The sequence below is a fragment of the Scyliorhinus torazame genome, chromosome 13 (genome assembly GCF_047496885.1).
Source record: "Scyliorhinus torazame isolate Kashiwa2021f chromosome 13, sScyTor2.1, whole genome shotgun sequence".
Classification (NCBI taxonomy): Eukaryota; Metazoa; Chordata; class Chondrichthyes; order Carcharhiniformes; family Scyliorhinidae; genus Scyliorhinus; species Scyliorhinus torazame.
In genome coordinates, this window is record NC_092719.1 from 194,936,727 (window position 1) to 194,949,811 (window position 13,085).

A 13,085-nucleotide genomic window follows, 5' to 3' on the forward strand; every position below is an offset into this window, starting at 1 on the left:
GGCCGTACATGTACCTGCAGGCCGCCGCTGTGTAACATGGCACCAGCTGCGCTTGGACACGGCCTGCCAAATAGTTCCCCCTTTGGCCAGGCTTGCCACCCCCCGGACCACCCCCCACCAGTGCCCCCAGCCCCCGCCAAAGCCTGCCTGCGGATCGGCTACTCCCCCACTGTGTCCGCAGCCGCCACGCCGGGTTCCTGAAATAAAATAGCATGAGTGACCCATCGGGAACTCGGCCCATCAGGGGCAGAGCATCAGGGGAGGGCCTTAGGTGACATTCTGAGGCCAACCATACATTTTGGAGGGTGCGGAGCTTCGCAAAAGTGGCGCAGCCACCGATTTCAATGCCAATGGCGATTCTATGGCCGATCGCCGAATGAGATTTTGACGTCGGACAACGGAAAATCCCGCAACTCGGCCGGAATTCTCCAATCCTGTGGCCAAGTTCTGACGCCGGCGTGAAAAGTAGCGCGAGCCACTCCGGCATCAACGGGCCTCACCTGGCAGCTATCCACCCCTTCCCAAGGGGCTAGTAGGGCACCGGAGTGATCTCCGCAGCTCTGGCGCCCGAAAGCCTGCGCACTACGGCCGGCGCGAATTCGCACATGCGAGCCACGGCTGGCGTGAGTTTCCACATGCATGCCAATGCCGGTGCAAGTTTGCGCGTGCGCGCCACGGCCGGCGAGAGTTCGCGCATTGCGTTCCCGTCTCCGCGCTGGCCCTTGGGCAATATGCCGGACCCCTACAGGGGCCCGGCGCAGGGGAACATAGGCCCCCAGGCAATCAGCCCGCCCACCGGTCGGTAGGCCCCGATCGCGGGCCAGGCCACCATGGAGGTCACCGCCCCCTGTCCCCCCCCAAGGACGGCCCCCGCAGACAGAGCTCCGAGGTCCCGTCGTGTGGGACCATACTTAACCCAAGCCGGCGGGACTCGGCCGAACCCGGCAGCCACTCGGCCCGGAGAATCGCCGGGTGGCCGCTTTCAACGGGCGCCGGAGAATAGGCAAGCCGGCGTCGGGGCGGCATGGCGCGATTCTCGCTTCCCCCCCTGAGCTTCTCCAACCCGGCATGGGGTCGGAGAATCCCGCCCCACATCTTTTATAGGTTAAATGAACTGTACAATCATGACAGATACAGTCTGAACACCTCATGGGGATGCCACTGAGACACACCATTCTTTCTGGCAGAAGACCAAAACCATCCTACTTAATCTCTACCCTGTGGAGGAACATGTACTGGCCATCACAGACAGGGGAGGAGTCCTATGAACAGGGCTGTGATGAGTGACAAGCTGAAGAAGATATCACATCTTGTCCACTTTCCCCCCATTTGCTTAACTCTCTCCATTTGCACTCTGCAGGACAAGCTGCCGCCAATGCTAACTCGGCTCACAATTGGCACTTAAAGCGAATCCTCATTTGTCCCCTTCATATCAAATGCAGATAATGTCGACATAACTGCCAAAGTCACCCACCACAGCCAAACATTGGTTCCTCACATCTGTGACCCAGTAACCAGCTTGTGACCACATAGCCTGGATGGAATGAAAGTAGCAGAGAGGCCTTGAACAGGACAAATGAATGGGGTACACTTGAAGAATAAGTATTCCCTATATTTATATTACGCATGAACTGATTTTAGAAGGTAATGTATCAAAAGTTTTCATGTTTTACAAATTAAAAAAATAATTTTTACCTCCTCTGGCTGAAATTCCACGCACAAACGTTTTAGCTGCAGTCACGTTGCTTGGAGTTGCTTGAAATATGGCATTTCCCCATGTTTCCGAAATATCATCAAATATATTAATTGCAAAATGATCTTCTGTGCCCATGTCATCTAAAATTTTGACAAGTGCTTCATTTGTCTGAAAGGGATAAAACATCAGTCTGCAAATGTAACTTAAGAGCCTCAACTTTTAACAATCACATTACCTGCAGTGCAACAACAGACTTTGATGTCCTTTATCTCATCAAGTTGCTTTGTTGTGAAGGCGTCCGTTATAAATGATAGCTAAACATACAATGTCTATGAGGGTGTGCTGGTGCAAGTGGGACCAGAGTGAGGGGAAGGGATAAACGGAACGGTGACCTGAGGCCTGAGAGAAGCGGAGGGAGGGGACAGGAGGAGAGAAAGAGTTAAAAGCAATGGAGGAAAGAAAAACTCCACAGGGGGACAGCACAGGACAGCAGATAAGCGGCCAATTGGTGGGAATTTCAGGGGTTTTTTTTGTCTCTCTCAGGTAGGACTGTTGCATAAACTAAGAGCTGGGGAAATGTATCAATTACTATATTACACAAATTACTTAATTAATATACCTAAAACAATTGTTCGTTGTTACGACACCCTGGGCAAGGCACGGTCAATTCCAGGCCCCCATCAACCAGAGATGTAACATAAGTGAATTAACCAATAATTCTTGTAATGTTTTTGAGATCTTTGGCCCTAGGCTGCACCAATGACTTACAGGCACCATGGGCTGGATTCTCCGTCCTGCCAAGCCACATTTCTGTTTCACCCCGCCAGCAGGATGCTCCGTTACGCCCGCTGGTCAATGGGGTTTCCCATTGTGGGGCAGCCCCACGCCACCGGGAAACCCCATTGAGTAGTGAGGTCATGAGTAAGGTTTCAAAGTTGCAGGAGTGTACCAGCAGGCAGGAAGGTGGTTTAAAGTGTGTCTTCTTCAATGCCAGGAGCATCCGGAATAAGGTGGGTGAACTTGTGGCATGGGTTGGTACCTGGGACTTCGATGTTGTGGCCATTTCGGAGACGTGGATAGAGCAGGGACAGGAATGGTTGTTGCAGGTGCCGGGGTTTAGATATTTTAGTAAGCTCAGGGAAGGTGGTAAAAGAGGGGGAGGGGTCGCATTGTTAGTCAAGGACAGTATTACGGTGGCAGAAAGGACGTTTGATGAGGACCCGTCGACTGAGGTAGTATGGGCTGAGGTTAGAAACAGCAAAGGAGAGGTCACCCTGTTAGGGGTTTTCTATAGGCCTCCGAAAAGTTCCAGAGATGTAGAGGAAAGGATTGCAAAGATGATTCTGGATAGGAGCGAAAGCAACAGGGTAGTTGTTATGGGGGACTTTAACTTTCCAAATATTGACTGGAAACGCTATAGTTCGAGTACTTTAGATCGGTCCGTTTTTGTCCAATGTGTGCAGGAGGGTTTCCTGACACAGTATGTAGATAGGCCAATGAGAGGCGAGGCCGTTTTGGATTTGGTACTGGGTAATGAACCAGGACAGGTGTTAGATTTGGAGGTAGGTGAGCACTTTGGTGATAGTGACCACAATTTGATTATGTTTACTTTAGTGATGGAAAGGGATAGGTATATACCGCAGGGCAAGAGTTATATCTGGGGGAAAGGCAATTATGATGCGATGAGGCAAAACTTAGGATGCATCGGATGGAGAGGAAAACTGCAGGGGATGGGCACAATGGAAATGTGGAGCTTGTTCAAGGAACAGCGACTGCGTGTCCTTGATAAGTATGTACCTGTCAGGCAGGGAGGAAGTGGTCGAGCAAGGGAACCGTGGTTTACTAAGGCAGTCAAAACACTTGTCAAGAGGAAGGAGGCTTATGTAAAGATGAGACATGAAGGTTCAGTTAGGGCGCTCGAGAGTTACAAGTTAGCTAGGAAGGACCTAAAGAGAGAGCTAAGAAGAGCCAGGAGGGGACATGAGAAGTCTTTGGCAGGTAGGATCAAGGATAACCCAAAGCTTTCTATAGATATGTCAGGAATAAAAGAATGACTAGGATAAGAGTAGGGCCAGTCAAGGACAGTAGTGGGAAGTTGTGCTTGGAGTCCGAGGAGATAGGAGAGGTGCTAAATGAATATTTTTCGTCAGTATTCACATAGGAAAAAGACAATGTTGTCGAGGAGAATACTGAGATTCAGGCTACTAGACTAGAAGGGCTTGAGGTTCATAAGGAGGAGGTGTTAACAATTCTGGAAAGTGTGAAAATAGGTAAGTCCCCTGGGCCGGATGGGATTTATCCTAGGATTCTCTGGGAAGCTAGGGAGAAGATTGCAGAGCCTTTGGCTTTGATCTTTAAGTCCGCTTTGTCTACAGGAATAGTACCAGAAGACTGGAGGATAGCAAATGTTGTCCCCTTGTTCAAGAAGGGGAGTAGAGACAACCCCGGTAACTATAGACCAGTGAGCCTTACTTCTGTTGTGGGCAAAATCTTGGAAAGATTTATAAGAGATAGGATGTATAATCATCTGGAAAGGAATAATTTGATTAGAGATAGTCAACACGGTTTTGTGAAGGGTAGGTCGTGCCTCACAAACCTTATTGAGTTCTTTGAGAAGGTGACCAAACAGGTGGATGAGGGTAAAGCAGTTGATGTGGTGTATATGGATTTCAGTAAAGCGTTTGATAAGGTGCCCCACAGTAGGCTACTGCAGAAAATACGGAAGCATGGGATTCAGGGAGATCTAGCAGTTTGGATCAGAAATTGGCTAGCTGGAAGAAGACAAAGGGTGGTGGTTGATGGGAAGTGTTCAGAGTGGAGTCCAGTTACTAGTGGTGTACCACAAGGATCTGTTTTGGGGCCACTGCTGTTTGTCATTTTTATAAATGACCTGGAGGAGGGCATAGATGGATGGGTGAGTAAATCTGCAGATGTCACTAAAGTCGGTGGAGTTGTAGACAGTGCGGAAGGATATTACAAGTTACAGAGGGACATAGATAAGCTGCAGCGCTCGGCTGAGAGGTGGCAAATGGAGTTTAATGCAGAAAAGTGTGAGGTGATTCATTTTGGAAGGAATAACAGGAAGACAGAGTACTGGTCTAATGGTAAGATTCTTGGCAGTGTGGATGAGCAGAGAGATCTCGGTATCCATGTACATAGATCCCTGAAAGTTGCCACACAGGTTGAGAGGGTTGTTAAGAAGGCGTACGGTGTGTTAGCTTTTATTGGTAGAGGGATTGAGTTTCGGAGCCATGAGGTCATGTTGCAGCTGTACAAAACTCTGGTGCGGCCGCAATTGGAGTATTGCGTGCAATTCTGGTCGCCGCATTATAGGAAGGATCTTTAAATCATAGAATTTACAGTGCAGAAGGAGGACATTCGGCCCATCGAGTCTGCACCGGCTCTTGGAAAGAGCACCCTACCCAAGGTCAACACCTCCACCCTATCCCCACAACCCAGCAACCCCACCCAACACTAAGGGCAATTTTGGACACTAAGGGCAATTTATCATGGCCAATCCACCTAACCTGCACATCTTTGGACTGTGGGAGGAAACCGGAGCACCAGGAGGAAACCCACGCACACACGGGGAGGATGTGCAGACTCCGCACAGACAGTGACCCAAGCTGGAATCGAAAATGGGACCCTGGAGCTGTGAAGCAATTGTGCTATCCACAATGCTACCGTGCTGCCCTTTGTGGAAGCATTGGAAAGGGTGCAGAGGAGATTTACCAGAATGTTGCCCGGTATGGAGGGACGATCTTATGAGGAAAGGCTGAGGGACTTGAGGCTGTTTTCATTAGAGAGAAGGTTAAGAGGTGACTTAATTGAGGCATACAAGATGATCAGAGGATTGGATAGGGTGGACAGTGAGAGCCTTTTTCCTCGGATGGTGATGTCTAGCACGAGGGGACATAGCTTTAAATTGAGGGGAAATAGATATAAGGTCAGAGGTAGGTTCTTTACTCAGAGAGTAGTAAGGGCGTGGAATTCCCTGCCTGCAACAGTAGTGGGCTCGCCAACACTAAGGGCATTCAAATGGTCATTGGATAGACATATGGACGATAAGGGAATAGTGTAGATGGGCTTTAGAGTGGTTTCACAGGTCGGTGCAACATCGAGGGCCGAAGGGCCTGTACTGCGCTGTAATGTTCTATGTTCTATGTCATCACTGAGCTAGACCAAATAGCACTGGTGCCAGGTGGAGTCATGAGATCAGACCAAGTGGCACCTCTGCCTGGCGGCATTTCATTAATCATCCAGATACAAAAGTTATAACAGCCAAGATAACAGAAAATAAAGGGAATACACAAGCAAAATCAGGTTTAAACAAGGGCATCCTTACATCATAAAACTATTCATTCAGGCTATCACCAATCAAACAAATAAAAAGGACTAGAGAAAGCAGGGCAGGGTTTGCATTGGGGCTGTAGTATGTAGGTGTTTGTGGACAGTGAAACTTTCCCAGGTTCCCACGCTGCTGGAAAGGTCCCACCTTCAATCACTGCAGCTCAGAGTCATTGAGATGGAGTACAGCTTAGAGAAATTCCAAACTTAGTGGACAGGAGGAATTTCTATATGGAAATGCAGTCATATCACAGAAAAAAGCACAGGTTTGGGAAAAGGAGGGTATGACTATTCTGGAGCAGGCTAATGGGAATTTAGGAGAGATTGAGAAGAATGTCCCACAGACACTGGGCCTGTCCAAAAGTATGAGGTGCTAGCCACCTGTGAGGATAAGGAGAAAGACAGCGGGAAGGCCAGCCACTTTGGGGGCTTGGAGCGGTGGGGCTGGATAGGGGGCCAGGAATAGATAGAGATTGACAAAGATATCGAGGACAGAAAGACAATAGGAATGTAAATGGGGGTGATTAAGGCTAAGAAGGGTGCTGATAGTGGCACATAAAGAGATTAGAATGTGTGAATGGCAGAATAAAGGTGAGCAGTGTGTTAAAGTCACACCCACGCCTCCCCCCCACTACAGTATAAATCTAACCCTATCTCCAGTTCTCTCTAGTTTTGACAAAGAATCATGCAGATCCGAAACATGAGCTCCCTTCTCCGTCCACACAGGCTGTGAGATTGTCCAGCATGTTCTGTTTTTGTTTCAGGTTCCAGCATCTGCAGTAATTTGCTTTTATCTTTGAAGGTAATAATCTCTGCCTTTGCCATGTGCAAATTAGCATATAAACAGTCAGATCAGGATAATTAGCATGTGACAAAAGAGCTAGCGCTGTCTTTCCACGAAACACACGGACAGGAGAGAGATATGCCAAGGGGACGGACTCCACTGAACCAGACGTGACTCATGTCCTAGTTAAAAGATTAAACAGGGAGGTAGGAAAGTCTTCAAACTAGTTTGATGGATGGCTGGGTTTGGGGTGGGGTGTGGAGTGGGGGGGGGGGGGGGGGGGGGGGGGGATGTACAGGAAATTAAGTCAGCCTAAATTTGTACCAAACAGGAAATGAGAGCATGGGGAAGAACTGATGAGGCCTTTGATGTTCAGACCTTTAGCATCTTTGTCCACTTCTTCTGGCCAATTAATATCAGGAAAGTTATTATTGTTATATGTTTTTGCTCATGTCCCTAATATGGTTTGCATATTTCTTCTTCCACATCTCTTCCACTATTAGGTGGTATGTATGTAAAGGGGATAAGAAACTGGAATTCCTGGGCTGTGTACATTTTTTAAAAAAAAATGTTTCTTCAAAATTTTCAACCAAACATTCCAGAAAGAAAGAAAAACAAAACAAAATTGTACATAGGAAATCAAACAAGGATACATTAACCCCATTTAACCAATAATTACAAAAGTGGGGAAAACGCCCCCTTTTAACAAAAACATAAACCAAACCCCCCTCCCCCGGGGTTGCTGCTGTTTCAACCTCCACCTAGCGCTCCGCGAGAAAGTCTAGGAACGGTTGCCACTGCCTGGAGAACCCCTGCACAGACACTCGCAAGGCAAACTTTATCCTCTCCAATTTAATGAACCCTGCCATGTCACTGATCCAAGCATCCACGTTCGGGGGGCTTTACATCTCTCCACATTAGCAGGATCCTCCGCCGGGCTAACAGGGACGCAAAGGCCAGAACTCCGGCCTCTTTCGGCTCCTGCACTCCTGGCTCGTCCGATACCCCAAATAGTGCTATCCCCCAGCACGGCTTGACCCGGGTGTTCACAACTTTGGACATAGCCCTCGTAAAGCCCCTCCAGAACCCCTCCAGCGCCAGGCACGGCCAGAACATATGGGCGTGAATCGCTGGGCTCCCTGCACATCTCACACATCTGTCCTCCACCCCAAAAAACCGACTCATCCTCGCCCCTGTCATATGCGCCCTATGTACTACTTTGAACTGTATTAGACTGAGCCTGGCGCATGAGGAGGAGGAATTGACCAAGCCCAGGGCATCAGCCCACAGACCCTCATCCAGCTCCTCCTTGAGCTCCTCCTCCCACTTGCCCTACAACTCCTCCACCGAGGCCTCCTGATAAATCACCGAGACCTTGCCTTCTCCAACCCATACACCCGAAATCACCCTGTCCTGAATCCTTTGTGCTGGAAGTAGTGGAAATTCCCTCACCTGCCGTCTCACAAACGCCCTCACTTGCATATATCTAAAAGCGGTTCCGGGAGGCAATCCAAATTTCTCCTCCAGCGCCCCCAGGCTATCAAGAGTCCCATCTATAAACAGGTCCCCCATCCTTTTAATTCCTGCCCGTTGTCAACTTAGGAACCCCCCATCCATCCTGCCCGGCACAAACCTATGATTATCCCGTATCAGGGACCAAATTGAGGCCCCCACCTCACCCCTATGTTGCCTCCACTGCCCCCAGATCTTCAATGTCGCCGCCACCACCGGGCTTGTGGTGTACCGCGTTGGCGGTAGCGGCAACGGTGCCGTCACCAGCGCCCACAAGACGCCACCTCTAGCCTCTTCCACGTCACCCCCTCTCCCTCCATTACCCATTTACGGATCATCGCCATATTAGCTGCCCAATAATAACCACACAAATTCGGCAGCGCCAGCCCGCCCCTGTCCCAACTGCGCTCCAGAAACACCCTCTTCATCCTCGGGGTCTTGCTCGCCCATACAAACCCCATAATACTCCTGCTTACCCGCTTGAAAAAAGCCTTGGGGATTAGGATGGGCAGGCACTGGAACACGAACAAGAACCTTGGGAGGACCGTCATCTTGACCGACTGCACCCTACCCGCCATGGAAAATGGCAACACATCCCATCTCCTAAAGTCTTCCTCCATCTGGTCCACCAACCGTGTCAAATTAAGCTTATGCAGGCCCCCCCAGCTCCTAGCTACCTGGATACCCAGGTATTGAAAGGTCCTCTCCGCCCTCTTCAACGGCAGCTCCTCTAGCCCCCTTTCCTGGCCCCCCCCGCATGCACTACAAAGAGCTCACTCTTCCCCACATTGAGCTTGTAGCCCGAGAAGTCCCTAAACTCCCTAAGCATCCGCATGACCTCCGCCATCCCCTCCACTGGATCTGCAATATATAACAACAGGTCAACAGCATACAACGACACCCGGTGTTCCTCCCGTCCATGGACCAACCCCCTCCAGTTCCTAGACTCCCTTAATGCAATGGCCAGCGGCTCAATTGCCACCGCAAACAGCAAAGGGGTCACCCCTGTCTCGTCCCCCGGTACAATCTGAAATATTCTGATCTCCGCTACTTCATAGACACGCTCGCCACCGGGGCCCTGTATAACAACCTGACCCACCCTATGAACCCTTCCCCAAACCCAAAGCTGCTAAGCACTTCCCATAGGTACTCCCACTCCACCCGATCAAAGGCCTTCTCCGCGTCCATAGCCGCCACCACCTCCGCTTCCCCTCCCACCAAGGGCATCATAATCACATTCAGGAGCCTCCGTACATTCGCATTTAACTGCCTGCCCTTCACGAACCCCATCTGGTCCTCATGTATCACTCCCGGGACACAATCCTCAATCCTCGTAGTGAGGACCTTCGCTAGCAACTTGGCATCTACGTTAAGGAGCGAGATCGGCCTATACGAACCGCACTGCAGTGGGTCCTTATCCTGCTTGAGAATCAGCTAAATCAGCGCCCGAGACATTGTCGGGGACAGAGTCCCTTCCTACCTCGCCTTATTGAAGGTTCTCACCAGCAACGGGCCCAACAGATGCACATACTTCCTGTGAAATTCAACCGGGAACCCATCCGGTCCCGGGGCCTTGCCCGCCTGCATGCTCCCCAATCCCTTAGCCAGCTCCTCCAGCCACAGCGGGGCCCCCAGGCCAGCCACCTGCTCTATCTCCACCCTCGGGAACCTCCGTTGATCTAAGCACCGCTGCATCCCCTCGCCCCCCTCCGGGAGCTCTGACTTACACAGGTCTCCATAGAAATCCCTAAATACCTCATTTATTTTAACCGCACCGTATTCCCTCCACTATTCCTGATTCCTCCAATTTCCCTTGCCGCCTCCCTCTTACGTAGCTGATGTGCCAGCAACCGACTCGCCTTCTCCCCATACTCATACACTGCCCCCTGCATTTTCCTCCACTGAGCCTCTGCCTTCCCCGTGGTCAATAAATCAAATTCCGTTTGGAGGTTCCGTCGCTTCCTCAGCAGCCCCTCTTCGGGGGCCTCTGCATAGCTCCTGTCCACCCTTACTATCTCCCCCACAAACCTCTCCCTCTCCATCCTCTCTCTCTTCTCCCTGTGAGCCCTAATTTAAATTAGCTCTCCCCTAACCACCACCTTCAGAGCCTCCCAAACCACACCCACCTGCACCTCCCCATTATCATTGGCCTCTATGTATCTCTGAATGCATCCCCGGACCCGCCCACAAACCTCCTCATCCGCCAACAGTCCCACATCCAGGCGCCACAGCGGGCGCTGGTCCCTCTCCTCCCCCAACCCCAACTCCACCCAGTGCGGGGCGTGGTCCGAAATCGTTTTGCCGAATATTCCGTTCCCTCCACTCTTGGGATCAGTGCCCTACTCATCACAAAGAAGTCTATCCGTGAACAGGCCTGATGTACATGGGAGAAAAAAAGAGAACTCTCTGGCCCCCGGCCTGGCAAACCTCCACGGATCCACTCCCCCCATCTGGTCCATAAAACCCCTTAGCACCTTGGCCGCAGCTGGCCTCTTACCCGTCCTTGACCTGGATCGGTCCAATGCTGGGTCCAGTACCGTATTAAAGTCCCCCCCCCCCCATTATCAAGCTTCCCGCTTCCAGATCCGGGATCCGACTCAACATGCACTTCATAAACCCTGCATCGGCCCAATTTGGGGCATACACATTCACCAGTACCACCCGGGTCCCCTGCAACCTACCACTCACCATCACGTATCGACCCCCATTATCCGCCACAATATTCAGCGCATCGAACGACACCTGCTTCCCCACCAGTATTGCAACCCTCTGTCTTCGCACCCAGCCCTGAATGAAAGACCTGCCCCACCCATCCCTTTCTCAGCCTGATCTGATCTGCCACCTTCAAGTGCATCTCCCGAAGCATAACAACATCTGCCTTCGGTCCCTTTAAGTGCGTGAACACCCGGGCCCACTTGACCGGCCCATTTAGGCCCCTCACATTCCATGTTATCAGCCGGATCAGGGGGCTACTCGCCCCCCCCTCCCCCGCCCCCCAATGCCGACTCGCCATCCCCTTTCATAGGCCAGCCACGTGCCCACGCCTCCCGCACACTCCAGTCCCCCAGGCGGCGAACCCCCGGCCCGACTCTCCCTTTTACCTCCAGCTCCCCTTCGGTCAGTACAGCAGCAACCCAGTCCCCCCCCCCCCCCCCCCCCCCCCCCCGCCAAGCTGGGCTACCGTCTAGCCCCCTTGCTCCCCCCATTGCACACCCGTAAGTCAGCTGACTCCTGCTGACCCCGGCCACTCCCGCCTTTGCAAACGGCCCCCCCGTGTGGAATCCCCATCCCATCCCCCCTCTTCAGGCCGATGTGAGCACCCCTCCAGCACCGCCCCTCCCCTCAGGCCCCGCCCACCCTTCCTCAGCACGGGAAAAAGCCCGCGTTTTCCACCTGGGCCGGCCCCGCCCCCTATGGCGCAGCTCCTTTCTCCTACAACCTCACCCCAGCACCCCAGTTCCCCACGGCCCCCTAGCCCCTCTCCCCCCTTTGCACACGGGGACCAGCCCCTGCAAAACAGTACCGATGCCCACAAACCCACATATCACATCCACTCACCCCTTCCCACTCCCCAGCTTTCCCACACAACGAATAAACAAACCCAACCCCACATCGAACTCTTAGTTCGAGTCCAACCTCTCGTTTTGTAAAGGTACACGCCTCACCTGGCGTATCAAAATAATGGTGGCGATCTTGAAAAGTGACCCACAGTCGCGCTGGCTGCAACAGCCCGAACTTCACCCGCTTTCGGTGGAGCACCGCCTAGGCCCGGTTGAAATCAGCCTTCTTCTTAGCCAGCTCTGCACTCCAGTCTTGATAAATATGGATTCTCCCACCTGCTGCTCTGTTCCTTCTTCGCCCATCTCAGGACGCACTCCTTGTCCATGAAGCGGTGAAACCTCACCACTACAGCCCTTGGCGGCTCGTTGGTTTTAGGCCTCCTTGCCAGGACTCTGTGAGCCTCATCCAGCTCCAAGGGTTGCGGGAAGGCTCCCGCGCCCATTAACGTGTTCAGCATTGTGGCTACATATGCCCCCACGTCGGACCCCTCCACCCCTTCAGGGAGACCCAGAATCCGGAGATTCCTCCTCATCGACCTATTCTCCAGGTCGTCAAACTTTTCCTGCCACTTCTTGTGCACCTCCTCGTGCGCCTCCACTTTCACCGCCAGGCCCAGAATCTGTCCTCGTTTTCAGAGGCCTTCTGCTGCACCTCTCGAATCACCGCCCCTTGGGCCTTCTGGGTCTCCACCAGCTATTCTATCAACGTCTTCATTGGGGCCAGCATTTCTGCTTTCAGTTCCGCAAAGCAGCTTTTCAGGAACTCCTGCTGCTCCCGCGACCATTGCGCCCACGCTGCCTGGTCTCCACCCACCGCCATCTTACTTTTCCGCACCCGCTTTCCTCTCTGCTCCAAAACCACATTTTTAATCGCTCCACTCCTGGTCCACTCCTGGTCCAGTAAGGCTGGAGGAACCTTACTGCTGCCTTTCCACACTGGGAATCGTCGTCCAAGTGCCACTGGGGCTCCTCAAAAGGGCCCAAAAGTCCGTTCTTGGCGGGAGCTGCCGAACGTGCGACCTACCCAGGCATAGCTGCAACCGGACCCCGGGCTGTGTACATTACTCCTTTCAAGCCCAATATGTAAGAAGCCCAATAATGGAGGATTCAGTATTGGGAAATAAGCCAAATAAAAAAAAAGCAAAAATATGGAATCATTTAGGTAATAGTGACCATAATATTATGA

The 13,085-nt window shown here is 51.8% G+C and overlaps 1 protein-coding gene across 2 annotated transcripts in view; it reads right to left on the bottom strand.

Moving 5' to 3' along the window:
• LOC140388480 (inter-alpha-trypsin inhibitor heavy chain H3-like) overlaps positions 1-13,085 on the bottom strand; it is a 121,551-nt gene that overhangs the window by 87,098 nt on the left and 21,368 nt on the right. For both annotated transcript variants that reach the window (XM_072472748.1, XM_072472746.1), the window contains one exon: positions 1,696-1,864. In XM_072472748.1, coding sequence (XP_072328849.1) covers positions 1,696-1,864 — 169 coding nt within the window. The remainder of the gene's footprint in view (positions 1-1,695; positions 1,865-13,085) is intronic.